Source organism: Lontra canadensis, unplaced genomic scaffold (genome assembly GCF_010015895.1).
Source record: "Lontra canadensis isolate GAN:19392208 unplaced genomic scaffold, GSC_riverotter_1.0 scaffold6, whole genome shotgun sequence".
NCBI classification, from domain to species: Eukaryota; Metazoa; Chordata; class Mammalia; order Carnivora; family Mustelidae; genus Lontra; species Lontra canadensis.
In genome coordinates, this window is record NW_022631000.1 from 28,164,725 (window position 1) to 28,186,845 (window position 22,121).

The following is a 22,121-nucleotide window of genomic DNA, read 5'->3' on the forward strand; positions in this document are numbered from 1 at the left end:
TGACCTTTGATTCTTATGGTTTCTACTCAACCCCCGTGGAGCCGGAAGTCTGGATGGAGAATAAACTTCGTCTTATTTCCACAGCTGTAAGCTCATCGGAGAGAGTAAGAGAGACGTTTCCTTCTTTTCTTCAGGATAAGAGGAGGGATTGTCTGGGAGCTCTGGACTACTGTTGCTGCAGAGTTTAAAGGCCTAGTTGTTAAAAATTCTAGGGTTGCAGCCTAATATTTCTTTTCTTTTTCTTTTTTTTTTTTTTAATTTATTTGACAGACAGAGATCACAAGTAGGCAGAGAGGCAGGCAGAGAGAGAGGAGGACGCAGGCTCCCTGCTGATCACAGCACCCCATGCGGGGCTCGATCCCAGGACCCTGAAATCATGACCTGAGCTGAAGGCAGAGGCTTTAACCCACAGGCGCCCCGCAGCCTAATATTTCTTAAGTTTTAATGTGCTTCGGGATCTACTGAAGACCTTGATGGAAGGCAAGCTCCTGAGCCCCAGCGCCATTGTTTCTGATGGTGCGCATCTGGGCAGGGACTCAGGCATTCATAGTTACTAAGAAACACCCTGGTGTGTTGTGTTGCAGGCATTCAGCACTGGGCCATGGGTAACCTGAATGTCGAAGACTCCAAAGTGAAGGGGAAGAGAGCTGCCCAATCCCAGACGCAGTGGGATTTCTTGGGAAGGCGAGACAGAACAGTGGCAGGCTCTGTTTCCGGAGCCTACCATGGTAGTGGCCAGGCCAGTGGTATAGTTGCATGAGGACATCTGAGTACATCTGAGAACGGGAGTCAGTGGAGCTGCTTGGCAGAGGTTCTGGGGGCTGAGCTTGGGCAGCAGCAGTAGGTGCTGAAAACAGCAGAGCACCATGCCTTGGATTGACCAGAGGACTCTGACGACGAGGAGTATCTCATCCTTGTCACCGTATAACGACAACGCCGTATCTCCCAGATTGCGGGAACTGTGGGATTCTCAAATTGCTCACTGAGAAATGAACCCTTTTTGATGGGAAGGGGGCCAAGCTGGGCATTAGAAAACAAAGAAGTGACCTCTTTTGCTGTGTTTCTCCTAATTGTTTTCATTTTCTAATTGTTTGAGTTTCCATTTCATTAGAATAAAATAGAAAAACGAATTCAGGAAGGCTCAGAGGGATTTCGAGAACATCAAAATGCATGGGAAAACAGCAGGACAGAGGGGGTGAATTCTTCCTCTAACACTGCAGCATTTGCATGAACGGGGCAGTCCTCATAAGCAGATGTTTTAACAACCAAAATTCTGAGGCACTGCAGGCTACTGAGATTAAAAGCAGATTCATCTAGTCGGGACTGCTGTGAGAAGGTTCACGAGTACGATTTCCGTGAGGCACACAGCGAGAGCACGGCTCACAGTGCAGAGATGGAGCTCCTCTCTGGTCGCCCCAGCAGGCCCTGGCACACTCAGTCTTACACAAACCCGTCCAGGTCTGAGGGTAAACTTTTTCCAGTGTCTCCTAGTGGTAGGAGATGGGTCCTGATGATATTTAGATTCAGATTCTAATCCGTGTTCTAAAATGCCCTCTTGATTCACATTTTACATAGGCCCTCAAATTCTTAGGGCTTCACTCAAATACACTATGTACTTGTATTTTCTGAGCGTGACTCTGAAACACGTGAGAACATGTCACATCCCATTCCAATAAAATGCAGTGGGTTTTGTCGGAATGCCTTTGTTGCATGGAAGTTCCCCTGTATTAATCACCTCCTGATACAGAAAGAGCATGGCCTAAGCCTTGGGATTCACTCTTTGTACCCAGAGATTTGGGGGAGGCAAAAACTGCTTTTGAACTAATTGATCAGAAGTTATAACATTTTCAGGGTTTTTGACATTTGGAATTCCTTTTATATACACAGCAATATGTGAAATATGTTTCCCATCTTTTCTTTTTTAATAAAATTAACTTAACCAAATTGGGAAATATTTCATGTCATATGATATGATATTCTGAGGGAGGTCTATTTGATTATGTTCTGTCTCCAAAGGAACATCAAAGGATCATTAGAAGATGTCTATTTAATTTCAAGAGCACAGCTTGGGGACAAGGGTCAGTTACTAGAAGCTTGCAGGAAGTTTGCCAGTCAGATAGTCAGTCAAAAGAATCCATTATAGTTGATCTTTGAACCAGATAATTCATATTAATTGTAGTTCTTCCTGTTGACAATTTTAACAGGCTCTTTTTTACTCATTACAATAGATACTACCTCCCTGTCAGTAATCACATCCTTCTTTTTTATCCCCCCCAGCTTCTAGAATCCTATAACCAACACAATTTCTGGTAGATTCACACTCAGAAGTGAGTTTTTAATGGTAGTGGAATTTAAAAAATTTTTTATACTGCCTTAGTAAGATGATTATAATGCTACATCCTTCCATAAATTCAGGATACACTTGAATGGTCTTGGTTTATGTTTAGGCATAAGTACTAAAATGTGGGTAATGTATGGGAAAAGTTTCTGGATTCTTGGCTTCATCAGTTGAGACACAGAACATTAGTTTTCTATTGCCAAATAATAAATTATCACATAGCAACTTCAAACAACACCCTCTGATTATATCACAGTTCCGTGGGTCGGAAGTCTGGTACAGCGTGACTGACTTCTCTGCTCAGGTTATCACAAAGCTGACATCAAGGTGCTTTCTCATCTGGAGGTGCTGGAGAAATCCACTTCCAAACTCAGTCAGATTATTGGCAGAATTCAGTTCATTGCAGTTGTAGGATTGACATCCCCACTTCCGGGCTGGATGTAACCAGGCTGGATGTAACCAGGCTGGATGTAACCGGGCTGGATGTAAGCTGAGGACCTGACCTAGCTCCTCACAGCCACCTTACTCCTTCTCAAGTGGCCTCTTCTAAATGCAAGTCAGCAGTATTTTCTTGAATCACCTCAAATCTCTTCTCTTTCTTCTTTCACTAGGAATTCTCTGGTACAGATTAGGTGTACCCAGATCATTATCCTATTTTATTTTTATTTAATTTTATTTATTTATTTGCTTGTTTATTTATTTATTTATTTAAATTCAATGTAGTTAACATATACTATATTATTACTTTCAGGGATAGAATTTAGTGATTTATCATTTGCATACAATACCCAGGGCTCATTACATCAAGTGTCCTTCTTAACCTCCCAGTTACCCCTATACCCACTGCCCCTCCAGCAACCTTTAGTTTGTTTCCTAGAGTTAAGAGTCTCTGATGGCTTGCCTCTCTCTCTATTTTCAACTTTATTTTTCCTTCCTTTCCCTTATGTTCATCTGTTTTGTTTCTTAAATTCCACATGATGAAATGGTATGTATGGTATTGTCTTTCTCTGACTGACTTATTTCACTTAACATAATACCCTCTAGCTCCATCCACACTGGAAAAGGCAAGACTTTATTCTTTTTGATGGCTCAGTGGTATTCCATTATATACAATACCACCTGTTTCTCCATTCATCTGTCAATAGATATCTGGGCTCTTTCCATAGTTTGGCTATTGTGGACATTGCTGCTATAAACATTGGGGTGCATGTGCCCCCTCTGAATCACTATGTTTGTATCCTTTGCATAAATATCTAGTAGTGCAATTGCTGGCTCATAAGGTAGCTCTATTTTTAACTTTTAGAGGAATCTCGATACTGTTTTCCAGAGTGGCTGTAGCAGTTTGCATTCCCACCAACAGTGTAAGAGGCTTCCCTTTTCTCCCCATCCTTGCTAACTTCTGTTGTTTCCTGAGTTGTTAATTTCAGCCATTCTGACCAGTATTAGGTGGTATCTCATTGTGGTTTGGATTTGTGTTTCCCAGATGATGAGTGATGTATTTTTTCATGTGTTTGTTTGACCATTTGTATGTCTTCTCTGAAGAAATGTCTGTTTATGTCTTCTGCCCATTTCTTGATTGGATTTTTTTGGGTTTTGGGTGTTGAGTTTGATAAGTCCCTTACAGATTTTGGATACTAGCCTTTTATCTGGTAAGACATTTGCAAATATCTTCCCCCATTCCATAGGTTGCCTTTTAGTTTTGTTACTGTTTCCTTTGCTGGGTCATCACCTTATTTTAAAGTCAACTGTACCATCAAATATAATGTAGACCATGAGAGTGATAGCTCATCATACATACAGGTTCTGGAGGGTTAGGGACACTTCCAATGTGGTGGATAAGGAGATGGGGCCTTTGGTGATATGCCTAGGTCATGAGAATGGAGTGCTCATAAATGAGATTAGTGCCTCATGAAAGAGGTTCCAGAGAGATTCCTAGCTTCTTCCACCAGGTGAGGACGCAATGAAAAGGTTATGAACCAGGAAGAGAGCTCTTGTTGGTACCTTGACTTTGAACTTCTCAGCCTCTATAAAAATAGATTTCTGTTGTTAATAAGCTACCCAGTCTGTGATATTTTGTTCCAACAGCCTGAACAAAAACTGTTGGACATGCTGGTAATCAGAGACAATGAAGGGAGAAACAAATTGCTACCTGAACTCATCTTTACAAAAAGTTTAGTATAGTATTGGTGAAATTGCTAAAGCTCTGTTCAGTAGTCACTGCTCAGATTTATTTTAAAAAAAGATCACAGGCAGAATGACCAGTGCCCTTTAGAGTTCCCATGACTCTAGACTGTTGCTGAAGCCACAGATTATCAAACCTATGTTGCGCAACTTCCCTAAGCACAGAGGAGACACAAGAGTATTTAAAACCAAAGGAATTCTCTGTCCCCCAGCCCTCCTCCCCCACCATTCTCAATAAACTCCCTCTCTCTTCTCTCACTTCTGGAATTACAGACTTCTTTATGGAAGCATGCTTGGGGCAATGTTTTGCATTTAGTTTATGTCTAGTTATGCTGATTTGATTTTTGATCATGAATAAAAGCAGAAGAATGGTGGATGGGAGCATGGTGTATAGCAGTACTTTTTTTTTTTAATGTGTTTTGTTCCCTATAGAAACTGCATATAATTTACATTGTATTTAATCAGGGAAAATACTGCCACTATACAAAATAGTTTGGTGGAGTCATGAAATCAGGTCACATTCCTAAGAAGAAACTACGACCTAAAAACCAGACTTAAAGAAATTATTGAAAGGTGTATTAGTTTTGTTTACGATCGGTTATTTTTAGGTCAGAAACTTTTCTTACTGTACATTACTAAATTAATAACGTAATGGTTAAATATTATCATCAGCTATGCATTATCTTTTATTGTGAAAATTTTCAAACATGCATAAAATGAATGAGAATAGCATATACCCGTCAACAGAATCAATGAAATTGATTATATACCAATTATGAAAATTGGTATACTTGCTTAGCTATTTTTAAAGATATAATCTTAGGAGCTGATGGTTATTGGGTTCATTTGTGCTTTGTCACCATTAGAATACATTTTTAAAAGTAGTGAGCATTGGTTATGGTGATAAATATTTAATTAGCATTATTAAAAGTGATGACCTCAGTATAAATTTCCATTATAAAAACATCAAGAATGATACTCTTGCATTTCTGTAGGGTGACTTTTGCTTGAAATAAGGGGGAGAAGGTTCACCTAAAACATGAAAACCTTTAAGTCACACAGTTTTTTTTGGGGGGGGGGTCACTATAAATATCTCACATGTTTTGTACCTGTGTGATGGACCAAGCACTATACTAAGAGCTTTACATGCAGCCACTCTTCAAAGTACCCTACGAGGTATTCTTTATCTCCATTTTACAGATTAGCAGGCTGAGGCTGAGAGAGACAAATTGAATTAACTGTCTGGAGTCATCCAACAAGTACTGAGCGCAGTAATACCATATTTGTTAAAACGGTGTTTGATTTCTATAAATGAAGTTTTAAAGAATTAAAAGACATTTTATTCTTACCTACTAGTAATCAATAAGTGGTATGATAAACATAACATTTTACACTGTCATTATTTAAATTAAGGAACTTTTGCATAAACAGACAAGAAGCCTGAATCCTGATGAGACACAAAATAATAACCAGAGGAGATAAGAAGGAGTGCCCGCAGATCCCCCCAGGACCCAGGGGAAAGGAGTTAGGCAGACTTTCCCCCTAGGCAAAAATGCCCAGGAATTTAGTTTCCTGGATTTCCAGTCCACATTTTGCAGTTTCCATATACTGCAAATTAATAAAATATTTTATCTTATTGCCTTTATTTTTTAACTGATAGTTTATAAATTTGGTCTTTAAACAAACAAAAAAAAAAGAGTGACTTACCTGTCAACTGAAATAAGTTTCTTCTCACTGTCAGAGGCATAATCCCAAGTTGTTTCAATAATTCCAATGTAATAATGCTTCTCTTTCGCCCAGGCTGAGTTACTATAGAAAAATAGAAAAATACCCAGCCACAAAGTCTTCATTTTTTTTCCTCTTGGAGCCTAAGAAGCAATGAGGCGAAATCAGAAGCCGGCAATTTTATGCTTTCTTCCTTTGTTTGCTTGATTGACACAGCTTAATGTTGCACAAAAGTAAATTGTTTCGTCAAAGCAAATAACGTTTCCCACTTCAGCTCAGTTCTGGTAAACTCAGAAAGAAAAGTTTTCCGTTGCCAGGCTTCTCTGATTACAAATAAAAAGTCAACAGTTATTGTTGGAGCCGCTAGAGTGTGCATAACTCTGCTTTCTTCCATTTATTGTGTAAATTCCAGGAGGGCAAAAAACATCGCTAAATGTTCCCTTTGTTCCTTGAACAATAAGCCACAGTACAGTGCCCTGCACGCAGTGAACTCTTAATAAATCAGGAGGAAATTATGCAAAACAGTTTAAAACATGTCACTCTTCACTTTTGAAATACTTAGTTGCAACTTGGTGATACAAAACATGATATTTAGTGTGCCAAATTTAAGAAGCCCACAATAAGAATCTTATTTTGAAGGATTTATCTATTTTGTGTGCTCTGCACACATCTACATAGGAAGTTTACCATATTATTCTGCATTGCTATATGCAAATAAATAATAGAGCATAATAGGGGTTGATAATTCTATTTTATCATCAAAGAAATCAGACATAAGTAAATCTGTTTGCAAAAGCAAAGGTTGCTCTTAGTAAACAGAAGTTTATTATCAGAAATAAATAGAAGTTTATTAACAGAAAATTCTGGTTGAAACACTGCACATTTTGTGTTAATATAGCCTTTTCCTCTAGAATTTTCAATTCATTATTCTTTGTCTGAAGTTGTTTATAGAAATAGACTGGTAGGGGCGCCTGGGTGGCTCAGTGGGTTAAAGCCTCTGCCTTTGGCTCAGGTCATGATCCCAGGGTCCTGGGATTGAGCCCCGCATCAGCATCAGTGGGCTCTCTGCTCAGCCTGCTTCCTCCTCTCTCTCTGCCTGCTTCTCTGCCTACTTGTGATCTCTGTTTGTCAAACAAATAAATAAAATCTTAAAAAAAAAAATAGACTGGTATAGGAGAAAGGACCCTGATGTTTGTACAATCCATTAATTTAATAGGTGTTCCTGAGAGAGTCTGCTGTGCACCAGGTCCTGTTCTAAGCACTGGGGGTACAGCAGACATGAATCCCTACCTTCATCAGCCTACATTTTAATTGTGAAAGACTGACAATGTACAAATGAAGAGTGAAACAGCTAGTATGAGCGGCAAATGCTAGGGAGAAAAATAAACCGGAGAAGGACAATGATGAGTACCAGGGAAGACAGCAGGATGAAGATCAAAATCCAATGGCACATCACGTCACATCAGGCATGATATTTAACCCTGGCCTCAGTTTCCTCACCTGTAAAATCTCAGTCTCAGCGGACTGTTGTCCAGATGGTAATTGAAATGACCCACCATGTTAAATCACACAGAGATGCTGCTCTCACCAGGTCATAGTAATCTTACCTAACTGCCCTGATAGAGAAAACTGAGTCACATTGCCCAGGATGTCCCAAGACCTCCTTCCAGAGCTACCTTTAACTGTAGTGCCTTCATGCCCACTGAGAGGACCACTGGCCCAAATCTGTGCCTTGCAAGACACTGTTCCTTTTAAATACTGGAGCCCCGGGGAGGCTCCTATTTCCAAATGGTCTACTCGGAGGGGACATCTTTTAGCATTCTCCTCAAAGGGAGAATGGCACAAAGCCACTATATGAGCCAGCAGCTTTCTGGACATTTGCTTCTTTCTCATCTTCTACTCCCTGCTCAAACTCAGCCCTGAGGGACATGAGGACAGTGATCAGATCACAGCAAAAGTCCTATCCTTCTTTCAGCTGGTCTACCCCACTCCCACCCAAAAAAACTCCCCAAACAAACAAAAACTGCTCAGGTAGTTACTGAGGGCTTCAGAATGTATATCGGTAGCATCCCATACACTGGGGGCAAAATGAAACTGTTAAACAGTAACATCCTGCCCTGTGGGAGTAAATATTTTATGTTGCAATGCAGGAAGGGTACGAAGTCCATATTTCTGCCCTGTTTTGTGACCGTTACCCTTCCCGTTAAAAGGCATACAGCTGCTGAATGGCGGGAAGTGGGAAGAATACTCAGAGCCCCGGTACTGTCTAAACAAGAGAGGCCACTGTGGGCTAATAAGCAACTAGCCATTGACAGGTCATTTACTGCAAATCTCCTTACAGGGAATCCAAGGTTGGACCTCAAAAGTGAACTTTGCATAATGTTGCAACTGAGATCTTCTGCGCTCAAGAAATGTGTCACAGCAGCATAAACTGGGGAGAGGCAAGAAGAGTGGGGCGCCCCCAGGAGAGTCTCAGTGGACTTAGGGCATTGCAAGAAAGAAGAGAGGAACCTGGATGGGACCACATAGCTTGTCCACTTACCTGTGTCTGTCAGAAAGCTGTAACCTCAGAACCCTGGGGTACCCCTTTATAGTTTGTTATAAATAATTACTGCACAGCCAGGTTAACTGCTTAGTGACATGAGTAGAGACATCGCACAAGTTTTAATCATTTTCCACAATTTCTTTTTTTGTTCTCTTAAAGATTTCTGGATAGGGTGAGTCTTACCTGCATCTAGCAATTAAGATCCTAGGGCTCGAGGTGCCCGGGTGGCTCAGTCAGTTAAGAGTCTGCTTTCAATCCAGATGATGGTCTCAGTGTCCTGGGCTGAAGCCCCGCGTTGGGCTCCCCACTCAGTGGGGAACCTGCTTCCCTCTCTGCCCCTCCCCTCCCAAGTCATGCTCTCTCTCTCTCTCTCTCTTTCTCTCAAATAAATAAAATCTTAAAAAAAAAAAAAAGATTTAAGAAAAGATATCCTGGGCCTGATAATGGCTAAAATCAAGGAAGTTTCGCTTTATTTCTGTCTGGCAAGATTCAATCTCTCCTTATCTCCACTATTCCTGCTTGTACCCTCTAGCTTCTTTTTGGTTGATCCATGAAAACTGCCTTTTAAGGTAAGATAGAAGGATTACTAAGAAACAGACCACTAAGGACAGTATCTCCCTTTGTGACAGCGGGAAACAGTATAAAATCCCAGGTCATTCTGTACAGGACCAGTCAGACCACCATGAAGCTATCTTTTTCACAGGAAATTGTGCAACTCTGGAATTTTATCAGTGAGTGTGGTTTCATATGGAACTCCGATAACAAGTTCCTTGATGTGAACTAGTTTAGCACAAGCCTGGCTGATCCTGTTCTCTACTGCTCAGTTCATGGCTATTTAGGGAGTGATCACACAGACTGGGCTTTGGTTGTTCCATCCCCTTTGGCTGACCATTAATGGGTCAAGGTTCTCTCCAGCACATACTCACAGGGACAGCTGTCATAGGCAGGGGAAGAGAAAAGCCTAGACTCTCATTTAGCAAAAACCTTGATGGTGTTGAGGTCTACATCACAATGGGGAAGGAGATTTTTTTTTTTTAATGGCATAAGGATTCCAATTACTCTGTTTTTGTTTTCTTACATGGTGAATAATGTAGAAATCAAAACATAGGATTTGTTAGCAATGAAAGAGAACCAGAATAGTAGACTTATCTTTATAAAAGATGAAAGAATAATTTATTCACAAGCTTTGATAACATACAACTTCAATGTGTGACTTTTTAAAAAAACAGATTTTATTTATTTATTTGAAAGAAAGAGAGAGACTGTGGTGGTGGGGGGGGGCGGATGAGGAGGAGGGGCAGAGGGAGAAGCAGACTCACCGCTGAGCAGAGAGCCTGATGGGGGCCTATTCTCAGGACCCTGCTATCATGACCTGAGCAGAAGGCAGATATTTAACTACGTAAGAGACTGAGCCACCCAAGTGCACATCACCCAACCACACATAATGTGCAACTTTCCTGAAACATCTTCCTCTCTTGTTATGTTTAACCTCATTCCTTCTTGCTCCTTTCCATGCTGGGGCAATATATTCTGTGTAGGTATTAACACTTTGATTTGTGTCTGGGTCTTAATTTATAAAAAATGACTCTGTGATGACACAAAGAGGCCAATACCATTGAAAGAAAAGTCACAATTCCCCTAGACACAAGAGACGCACATGTCATGCAGGACCAGAGTTGTTCAGGAGGCAGAAGCAGATAAAGAGAAAGCACAGGCCACGGCCTTTGTTGGGGTTTGTGTAGGAAAAACAAGGCAGGGCAGAGTAAATAGCTTATGACTGGCTAGTCTGAATCATCTCAGCAGGCTTTGGGGCATAGAAACAGTCTCTAGTTGTTTCATACTAGGCTCGGATTGATTTAGGACAGAAGAACTAATGGCTTGGTGTGTGGTTACATAAAGGAGGTGGTTGGGAGTATGAAATCGGGGATTGGTTGTTTCACATATGAAAGACTGGTTCATTGGCAAGCTGTTCACTACTTCTCGGAATTAACTAGCTCTGGGAGGGGCAGTCTTTTCCCAGTTAACAAGGCCCCCAAAGAAATCGTGGCATGATAAAATACTGAAAATTAAAAATTTCATATCGGAATAATCTGTTTACATGACTGTCCACTCAATTAGACTGGGCTTTCTTGGGGCCAATGACTATACCTTACTTCGTCTTGAATCCCTGGCACTTAGCATAGTACTTGACACACAGCTCAATAAAAATTGAAAGAATGAATAAATGTTGGAGGAGCAAGATGGCGGAGGAGTAAGAGACCTAAATTTTGTCTGGTCCCAGGAATTCAGCTAAATAGTTATCAAAACATTCTGAACACTTACAAACTGAACAGGAAATCAAAGAGAAGAATAGCAGCAATTCTATGAAGAGAAAAGGGACCACTTACTGGAAAGTAGGACATGAGGAGACGTGAATCTGAGGCAATACATGGGAAGATAGACCATGGGGGGGAGGGGTCAGCACCCTGCAAACAGTAGAGCAGTGGAGCACAAAATTTGAAACTTTTAGAAGTCTACTCCATGGAGGGCGTCACTCCAGTGGCTAAGTGAGGGGCAGAATCCTCACAGGGACAGTGTGGTCTCAGAACCTGAGAGGCCACAGAAAGACTGGAGATTTCTGAGTGTGGCAGAGCTCCCAGGTATCAGAGCTGGGAAGCAGTCTGCAGAGACGGAGTCGAGGAGGGGCTCTCAGCTCAGGATTACCTTAAACCATGATCCAAGCCACAGTTGGGCCACTGCTCTTCAAGCAGCGATGCCACAGGTGGCAGATCCAGAGACCCCCTCTTTACTCCCCCGGGACAGTGGTGCGGGAATGTGTTGCAGGAATCTGCTGGGTTTGGAGACTCCAAACGGGTCAGTGCGCCAGAGGTAGAAACGCTCAATCACAGGCCGGGTGAGTACAGAGCATGGCTGGAGACCAGGGAGATAGGAGGGATTGACCGCTTTTCTCTAAGGATGCACTGAGGAGTGGGTTGCCAAGCTCTCAGCTTCTCGGGGTTGGAGATTGGGAGGCCACCATTTTCATTCTCCTCCTCCAAAGCTCTATGGAAAGCGTTTTGGGAACAAAAGCTACAGAGAGCAAACCGGAGCAGATTGCTTAGCCTGGCCCCTGGCAAGGGAGGTGCAATTCCACCTCAGGCAAAGACATTTGAGAATCACTGCAATAAGCCCTTCTGCCAGATCACCAAGAACATCCAGCCAAGACTAATTTTACCAATCAATGAGAACAGCAAAACTTCAGTGCTAGGGGAATACACCCCATAGAATTTACGGCTTTTTCACCCATGATTCTTTTGTATTTCAAAGTTAAACGTTTTAAACTTTTTATTATTTTTTTCTTTTTCTTGAAAATTTCCTCTTTCCTAATTAACCTATTTTAACTATTTTATCTTATCAATATCTTTTTAAAATATGATTTTTAATTTTCATTTTTATAGTCATATTCTATCCCTTCACTGATATATATATATATATATATATGCCTTTCTTTAAAATTTTGGAACACGGTTTCTTCTAACAGACCAAAATATACCCTAAATCTAGCATATGGCTTTGTTCTACTCTCCCTCCTGATCACATTCTCTCCTTTTTTTCCCCTTTCCTTTTTCAACCAACTTCTATCTTATCAATTCCTTCTTTAAAATCTTTTTTAGTTTTCATCTTCACAGTCATATTACATCCCTTCATCATGTTTATCCATATATATATATATATATATATATACACATACATATACATATTTTCTTTTTTTCTTTAAAATTTTGGGAGACAGTTTCTTCTAACAGACCAAAATACACACAAAATCTAGTGTGTGGCTCTGTTCTATTCACTAGCCTAATTTTATATATATATATATATATTTTTTTTTTTTTTTTTTTTTTTTTCCCTTTCTTCTCCCCCCCCAATTTTGGGTCTCTTCTAATTTGGTTAGTGTATATTTTTCTGGGATCATTGTTACCCTTTTAGCATTTTGTTCTTTCATTCATCTATTCTTCTCTGGACAAAATGACAAGGCATAAAAACTTACCCCCCAAAAAAGAACAAGAGGCAGTACCAACTGCTGGGGATCAATAAGGACATTAGTAAGAAGTCAGAACTAGAGTTCAGAATGATGATTACAAAGATGCTAGCTGGGCTTGAAAAAAAGCATAAAAGATACTAGATAATCCCTTCCTGGAGAAATAAAAGTACTAAAATCTAATCAAGATGAAATAAAAAAGCTATTAATGAGGTGCAATAAAAAATGGAGGCTCTTCCTGCTAGGATAAATGAGGCAGAAGAAAGAATTAATGATATAGAAGACCAAATGATGGAAAATAAAAAAGCTGAGAAAAGAGAGATAAACAACTACTGGAACATGAAGGGAGAATTTAAGAGATAAGTGATACCATAAGACGAAACAATATTAGAAAAATCGGGACTCCAGAAGAAAGAGAGATGGGCAGAAGGTATATTGGAGCAATTTATAGCAGAGAACTTCCCTAATTTGGGAAAGGAAACAAACATCAAAAGCCAGGAGGCACAGAGAACCCCCGCAAAATCAATAAAAATAGGTCAACACCCCACCATTTAATAGTAAAACTTATAAGTCTCAATGACAAAGAGAAAATCCTGAAAGCAGCTCGGGACAAGAGGTCTCTGACCTACAATGGCAGAAATACTAGATTGCCACTAGACCTATCCACAGAGACCTGGCAGACCAGAAAGGACTGGCATGATATATTCAGAGCACTAGAAGAGAAAAATATGCAGCCAAGAATACTGCATCCAGTTAGGCTGTCATTGAAAATAGAAGAGAAATAAAAAGCTTCCTGGGCAAACAAAGACTAAAAGGATTTGCAAACACCACACCAGCCCTACAGGAAATATTGAAAGGGGTAGTCTAAGCAAAGAGAGAGCCTAAAAGTAACAGACCAGAAAGGAATAGAGACAATATACAGTAACAGTCACCTTATAGGCAATACAATGACACTAAATTCATATCTGTCAATAGTTATCCTGAATGTAAATGGGCTAACTGACCCAATCAAAGGACACAGGGTATCAGATTGGATAAAAACAAGACTCATTGATATGCTGTCTTCAAGAAACTCATTTTAGACCCAAAGACACCTCCAGATTTCACATGAGGCAGTGGAAAACAATTTACCATGCTAATGGACATCCAAAAAAAGAGCTGGGGTGGCAATCCTTATATCACACAAATTAGATTTTAAGCCAAAGACTGAAATAAGAGATGAGGAAGGACACTATATCATACTTACAGGTTCTGTCCAACAAAAAGACCTAACAGTTTTAAATATCCATGTCCCTAACATGGGAGCAGCCAATTATATAAACCAATGAATAACAAAATCAAAGAAACACATTGACAATAATACAATAATGGTAGGGGAATTTAACACCACCCTCACTGAAATGGACAGATCATTTAAGCAAAAGATGAACAGGGAAATAAAACTTTAAATGACACAATGGACCAGATGGACATCACAGATATATTCAGAACATTCCATCCCAAAGCATCAGAATACACATTCTTCTTCAGTGCACATGGAAAATGTGCAGAATAGATCACATCCTGGGTCACAAATCAGGTCTCAACCGGTACCCAAAGATTGGGATCACTCCCTGCATATTTTTTAAACCACAATGCTCTGAAGCTAGGACTCAATCACAAGAGGAAAGTTGGAAAGAACTCAAATACATGGAGGCTAAAGAGCATCCTACTAAAGAATGAATGGGTCAACCAGGAAATTAAAGAAGAATTGAAAAAATTCATGAAGACAAATGAAAATGAAAACACAACTGTTCAAAATCTTTGGAATATGGCAAAGGTGGTCTTGAGAGGAAAATATATAGTAATACAAGCCTTTGTCAAGAAACAAGAAAGGTCTCAAATACACAACCTAACCCTACACCTAAAGGAGCTGGAGAAAGAATAGCAAATAAAGCCTAAACACAGCAGAAGAGAAATAATAAAGATCAGAGCAGTAATCAATGAAATAGAAACCAAAAGAACAGTAGAACAGATCATCAAAACTAGGAGCTGGTTCTTTGAAATAATTAGTAAGATTGATAAACCCATGGCCAGACTTATCAAAAAGAAAAGAGAAAGGACCCAAATTAATAAAATCATGAATGTAAGAGGAGAGATCACAGCCAACACCAAATAATACAGTTATAAGAACATATTCTGAGCAACTATACACCAACAAATTTGACAATTTAGAAGAAATGGATGCATTCCTAAAGACTATAAACTACCAAAACTGAACCAGGAAGAAATAGAAAACCTGAAGAGACCTATAACCAGTAAAGAGATTGAAGCAGTCACCAAGAATCTCCCAAAAAACAACAGCCCAAGACCAGAGAGCTTCCCAGGGGATTCTACTAAACATTTAAAGAAGAATTAATACCTATTCTTCTGAAACTGTTCCAAAAAATAGAAACGGAAGTAAGATTTCCAAACTCATTTTATGAGGCACGCATGACCTTGAACCCCAAACCAGAAAAAGAACCCATCAAAAAGGAGAATTACAGACCAATATCCCTAATGAACATGGATGCAAAAATTCTCAGCAAAATATTAGCCAATAAGATCCAAAAGCACATTAAAAGGATTATTCACCACGACCAAGTGGGATTTATTCCTGGGCTATAAGTTTGGTTCAACATCTGCAAATCAACCAATCTGATTACACTACATTAATAAAAGAAAGGACAAGAACCATATAATACTCTCAATAGATGCTGAAAAAGCATTTAACAAAGTACATCAGCATCCTTTCTTGATCAAAACTCTTCACAGTGTAGGGATAGAGGGTACATACCTCAATATCCTAAAACCCACCTCGGAGAAAGACAGCAAATATCATTCTCATTGGGGAAAAACTGAGAGCTTTTCCCCTAAGGTCAGGAACACCCTAGGGCTGTCCAATATCACCACTGCTATTCAACATAGTACTAGAAGTTGTAGCCTCAGGAATCAGACAACAAAAAGAAATAAAAGGCATTACAAATTGGCAAAGAAGTCAAGCTCACTCTTTGCAGATGATATGATACTTTCTGTGGAAAACCCAAAAGACTCCACTCCAAATCTGCTAGAACTCATACAAGATTTCAGTAAAGTGTCAGAATATAAAATCAATACACAGAAATCAGTTGCATTTCTATACACCAATAGCAAAACAGAAAAAAGGGAAATTCAGGAGTCTATCCCATTTACAATTGCACCAAAAACCATAAAATACCTAGAAATAAATCTAACCAAAGAGGCAAAGAATCTGTACTCAGAAAATTGTAGAGTACTCATGAAAGAAATTGAAGAAGACACAAAGAAATGGAAAAGTGTTCCATGCTTGCAAATTGGAAGAAAAAATATTATGAAAATGTCCATGCTCCCTAGAGCAATCTACACATTTAACATAATCCCTATCAAAATACCATCAACTTTTTTCAAAGAGATGGAACAAGAACAACAACAAAAAAGAACAACAATAAAAAAGAACAAAGAAAAAAAAAAGAAAAACAAACAAAAGGAATGGGACAAATAATCCTAAAATTTATATGGAACCAGAAAAGACCCAGAATAGCCAGAGGAATGTTGAAAAAGAAAACCAAAGTTGGTGTCATCACAATTCCAGACATCAAGCTCTATTACAAAGCTCTAGTCATCAAGACAGTATGGTACTGGCACAAAAACAGACACATAGATCAATGGAACAGAATGGAGAACCCAGAAATGGACCCTCAACTCTATGGTCAACTAGTCTTCAACAAAGAAGGAAAGAATATTAAATGGAAAAAAGTCTCTTCAACAAATGTTGTTGGGAATATTGGACAACAACATGCAGAAGAATGAAATTGGACCACTTCCTTACACCATACACAAAAATAAACTCAAAATTGATGAAAGACCTAAATGTGAGATGGGAGTCCATCAAATCCTTGAGGAGAACAAAGGCAGCAATCTCTTTGCCCTCAGCCACAGCAAATTCTTGCTAAACACATCTCCAAAGACAATGGAAACAAAAACAGAAATGAACTACTGAGATTTCAACAAGATAAAAAAACTTTTGCACAGCAAAGGAAACAGTCAATAAGACCAAAAGACAACCAACAGAATGGGAGAAGATATTTACAAATGACATATCAGATCAAGGGCTAGTATCTAAAATCTGTAAAGAACTCATCAAACTCAATACCCAAAGAACAAATAATCCAATCAAGAAATGGGCAGAAGACATGAACAGACATTTCTGCAAAGAAGACATCCAAATGGCCAAAAGACAAATGAAAAAGTGCTCAATATCACATGGCATCAGGGAAATACAAATCAAAACCACAGTGAGATTCCACCCCACCCCAGTCAGAATGGCTAAAATTAACAAGTCAGGAAATGACAGATGTTGGCAAGGATGCAAAGAAAGAGGGAACCCTCCTATACTGTTGGTGGGAATGCAAGCTGGTGCAGCCACTCTGGAAAACAGTATGGAGGTTCCTCAAAAAGTTGAAAATAGAGCTACCTTATGACCCAGCAATTGCACTACTGGGTATTCACCCTAAGGATATGAATGTAGTGATCCGAAGGGGCACGTGCACCCAAATGTTTATAGCAGCAATGTCCACAATAGCCAAACTATGGAAAGAATCTAGATGTCCATCAACAGACGAATGGATAAAGAAGAGGTAGTATACACACACACACACACACACACACACACACACACACACACACACACAATGGAATACTATGGAATACTACGCAGCCATCAAAAGACCCCAAAATTTGCCATTTGCAATGATGTGGATGAAACTAGAGGGCATTATGCTAAATGAAATAATTCAATCACAGAAAGATAATTATCATATGATCTCACTGATATAAGGATTATTAGAAACAAGAAAGAGGACCATGGGGAAGGGAGGAAAAAATAAGACAAGATGGGACCAGGGAGGGAGACAAACCATAAGAGATTCTTAATTTCAGGAAACAAACTGAGTTGCTGGAGGGGAAGAGGGTGGGAGCGATGGGGTGGCTGGGTGATGGACATTGAAGAGGGCATGTGCTATTGTGAGTGCTGTGAATTGTTTAAGACTGATGAATCACAGACCTGTGTACCCCTGAAGCAAATAATACATTATATGTTAATTTTAAAAAGAGAGTGAGTAAATACTAACTATAAGAATAGTCACTAACATCAAGTAGAGCTTTATAGTATGCCAGAGCAATGCCAAGAGCTTTATAAATTTTATTTCATTTTATCTTAACAATAACCAATTGGACAGATGCATTAGTTTTCCTTTAAAAAAAAAAATTTTTTTTAACTGCTGCTTTAACAAATCACCGGCAACTCAGTGGCTTAAAACAACATAAATTTAGTATTTTACAGTTCTATATGTCAGAATTCTGACCCCTGCATCACCAGCCTAAAGTCAAGGTGTCAGTGGGGCTGCATTCCTTTTTGGAGGTTCTAGGGGAGAATCCATTTCCTAACCTGCTCCAGTTCTTAGGGGCTGCCCACATTCCTTGGCTTATGTGGCACCCTTTTATTTTCAAAGCCAACAATGGCAGGTTGAGTCCTGACATTGTATCACTCTGACCTCCTCTTCTGCCTCCTTCTACTGTTAAGGACTCATCATGATAACCCTGAATAATCTCCCTATCTTAAGGTTTGTTGATGAGAAGCCTTAATTCCATCTGCAACCTTCATTTACCTTTGCCATGAATACTAACGTAGCCATAGGTCCTGAGGATTAGGATGAGGATAGCTTTGGGGGAGGCCATTATTTTGCTTACAGAATATCATGAATAGGTATTATTATTATTATCTTCATTTTATAGGTGAGGAAACTATGGATAAGAGAGTTTTTATACCTTGTAAGTAGCTAGTGAGTAGAGTGGCTGGAATTCAGGCTTGGCCTCCATGACCCAGAGATGCACTATGATCCTGAGGGCATTAGAACATGGCTTGAGACCATGTTGGGCTGAGCTTCCCAGTCTCTCTGTGCTGTGGAAGGATTCGGGCCAGGGTCTGGCTGGCAGTTGGAAGATTCAGAGCCTTCATTTTGTCAGTTTACAAAAAGATGCCTAGGTTTAGAGGGCTCACTTTGGATAATTTTGCCAACTTGAGTAATTAGTCAATATAGTAATGTATTCATTTAAAAGTAAAGGAGAATAGGTTTTTATTATTGGTCTTTTATTTTTTTTATTTCAATTTTTTTTTTTTTAGTGATCTCTATACTCAACATGGAACTTGAACTCACGACCCTGAGATCAAGAGTTGCATACTCTACCATCTGAGCCAATCAGATGTGCCATATATTATTGACCTTTTAAAAAATTTGGTTATAGATCTTCTTAGAAAATCAAGTTATGGAACAAAATTTTCTTGGTAAGTATAGAATTTGGCCAAAAAAGTGTATATTCTTAAAGCATATTCCTTTTTAAAAAATTTTTTTGCACTAACGATATTTCTGTTGAAATGATGAGTACTCATCATTACAATGAGAGGACCTTCGAATAGTTATGCAGGAGAAACATCCCACTGATGCATTCTTCGTCTTCAACTGTTCCTGTTAAGATGTATGCCATTGACTACTTTTCCATACAACTCCATTCATCAAATCACACTTCATGTATCCATTAAATTAGGGTTCATTTTACTAGACTATGACTCCTGTCCATCTCTGAATCCCAAAGTCTAGGATTGTGTTCATAAGTGAATGAGTAGGTGAAGTTAAGTATTACTTTTGGTGAGATTTGGACAACAGCTTTAGCAATTTCTTACACAATGGTGTAGTTTTATCAGGCACACCTTTAAAATTCTCAGAAAGGGATGCATCTCATGGGAAAGAGAGGTGGCTAGTTTCATCCATATTTTGCAGGTTCTTATTAGTTTCAATAGCAGAGTAAAGTAGTATTGTTAATTTTGTCAAGTGTTATCATAGCATTATTAGCATATTAATTTTTAGAAGTACTTTTCAGGAGACACAGTTGGAGTACCTTGGGGTAAAATGAAATGATGTCAGGGATTTGTCTGATAAGATTCCAGGTATTTATGTATTATTTGTGAAGTTGAGAAGTTGTAAGTAAGAAAAAATGAAAAGTATGGCTTTGGTTTCAATGCTCATGTTGAACTCTTTTATTTAACTAATTTCTGATTTTAAATATTCTTATTGTCTAAGGCATAAGCTGTTTTTTAGCCAACCCACAAGACATTTGTAGTCCCCTCTTCTTGTTATTCCCTCTACAAAGGCTACAAAACCTCTTTCCCAGCATTCCTTGCTGTTAGGAATAGCCAGAGAGTAGGGGTTTGACCAATGAGACAGAAGAACTTGGCTGGGTTTCCTCAGAAGACTTACTTTTCTGATTAAAAAAAGAATATGTGGTTGGTGCTACTCTTTTTTCCTTCTTCTCTACCTTCAGTATATATGCAATATTTGGAGTTGCAGCAACCATCTTGCAATCATGAGGCAACAGTCATGAGGGAAATACCAAGGACATTAAAGACACTGGCCCTTGCGCCATCAAGTTACTGGACCAACCCTAGCAGCCTCCTATCTTACTTAAAAGTTTGCGACAGGGGCGCCTGGGTGGCTCAGAGGGTTAAAGCCTCTGCCTTCGGCTCAAGTCATGATCCCCGGGTCCTGGGATCCAGCCCCGCATCGGGCTCTCTCCTTGGTGGGGAGCCTGCTTCCTCCTCTCTCTCTCTCTCTGCCTGCCTCTCTGCCTACTTGTGATCTCTCTCTGTCGAATAAATAAATAAAATCTTAAAAAAAAAAAAGTTTGCGACAAACACCATTGGTAATCCTCTTAGCTGGCTTTGGTTTCAGTTAGCTTAGCTGGGTTTTATGTTACTTGTAGCAGAACACATCATGTTAATATTGCCAGATACAAAGACAGAGCATGAGGCCTTATTCTTGGTTCTGGAAAACTGTCACTTATACATTCTATAACCTGCAGTCTAATAATAAAACATGAATTTGCATTTTAAATACTGATTCAAAATTTTAACCATGCTATGAGAATTTCTTTTCTTTTTCTTTTCTTTTTTTTTTTTTTTTTTGACACTTACTGATGGTGTAGTTTAGTCTTGGATTGTGTATTTTCTTTCTGAGCTAGAGTTCAGATTGTACCTGCTGTCTTTGTTCCTCTTGCCCACTCCCTTCACTATGTGTTCTATGTGTTGAAAACCTTGTTATACCACTATAGACTCTACCCCTGCAGCACAGTTGACAGAAAGAGGAAGCTCACACACAAAACTGACAAAAAAAAAAAAATGTATTTCAAGCTTGTTTTCCTGGTAGATTGCCATGAGTCTTCAGCCAGGCCCTGGATTCCTTCATCCCTTCTTCAGTAGCTTTAGCTCTGCTCATGGACTGGTCAACACTCATATCAGAAAGATATTTATGCTGTGGAAAAGAAAGTTTCATGATTTTCTAAGAAGTAACTGAGTCAAAATATTAAATTTATTATATCAAGAGACCGAAGAGTAATGACTTCATGGAGAGCCTAAGTAACCAAGGAACTGATGAAAATCTCAGAAAGAAAGATACTATTTTCATCCTAAAGTTGTTAGTAGTAAAATGTGTTAGAGAGAGAGGAGAAGGGAATAAGAAGAAATAAAGTATCACTTGAATATGAAAAAATATGTTATCATTATTTAGTTTCCTTCAAGAGTTGTGGAAACACTTTATAATTCTATAATTCTATCAGAGTATATGTAATAAAGCTACCTTACCACACTGTTACTGATATTATCTTTGAAAAAAGAAATCTTTGCCAAATCAATAGCTTCCTTACTCAACAACTGTATCTGACTGTTGTTTAAATACAATGTTTAAGTGATTTGATTATTAGCAAGGTTAGATATCTTTATGGGCTCAATAGCCATTTGTATTTCATCTTCTATAAATTGTTCAAATCCTTATGTGTATGTTATATGAGTCTGGAAATAATGCATATAACTCTAGAGTATCTTTTATCAGATTAGGAATAGTTATCTAAGTTTGAGAAAGAAGATAAGACCAGAGTTTCTTGGTCATCTCAAAACAGTAATCTTTGAGGGTTTTTGAGATTTATTTATGTCTTTTAGAGAGAAAGAGAGAGAGAGAGAGAGAGGGGGGGGGGGGAGACAAAGGGAGAGGGAGAGAGAGAATCTCAAGCAGACTCCCAGCTGAGTGTAGAGCCTGATGTAGGGCTCCATCTCATGATCCTGAGACCATGACCTGAGCTGAAATCAAGAGTTGGATGCTTAATCAACTGAGCCACCTAGGTATCCTTCAAAACAGTAATCTTTAAATGAATGAATAATGTGTCAGATCATG

General features: G+C 39.1%; 2 protein-coding genes across 4 annotated transcripts in view; both read right to left on the bottom strand.

Annotated features, from left to right (window-relative positions):
• The window catches only part of CP (ceruloplasmin), a 57,389-nt gene extending 50,791 nt beyond the window's left edge, over positions 1-6,598 (bottom strand). The window contains exon 1 of one of the 3 annotated variants that reach the window (XM_032852450.1): positions 6,227-6,598. In XM_032852450.1, the coding sequence (XP_032708341.1) occupies positions 6,227-6,369 (143 nt within the window). In that variant the 5' untranslated portion in view covers positions 6,370-6,598. The remainder of the gene's footprint in view (positions 1-6,226) is intronic. The other 2 variants (XM_032852451.1, XM_032852452.1) reach the window with 2 other exon arrangements.
• A 14,590-nt stretch (positions 6,599-21,188) lies between these two features.
• The window catches only part of LOC116864820 (ceruloplasmin-like), a 30,595-nt gene continuing 29,662 nt past the window's right edge, over positions 21,189-22,121 (bottom strand). Inside the window, exon 19 of the mRNA XM_032852660.1 lies at positions 21,189-21,206. The gene's annotated coding sequence lies outside the window, so the exon portion shown is untranslated. The remainder of the gene's footprint in view (positions 21,207-22,121) is intronic.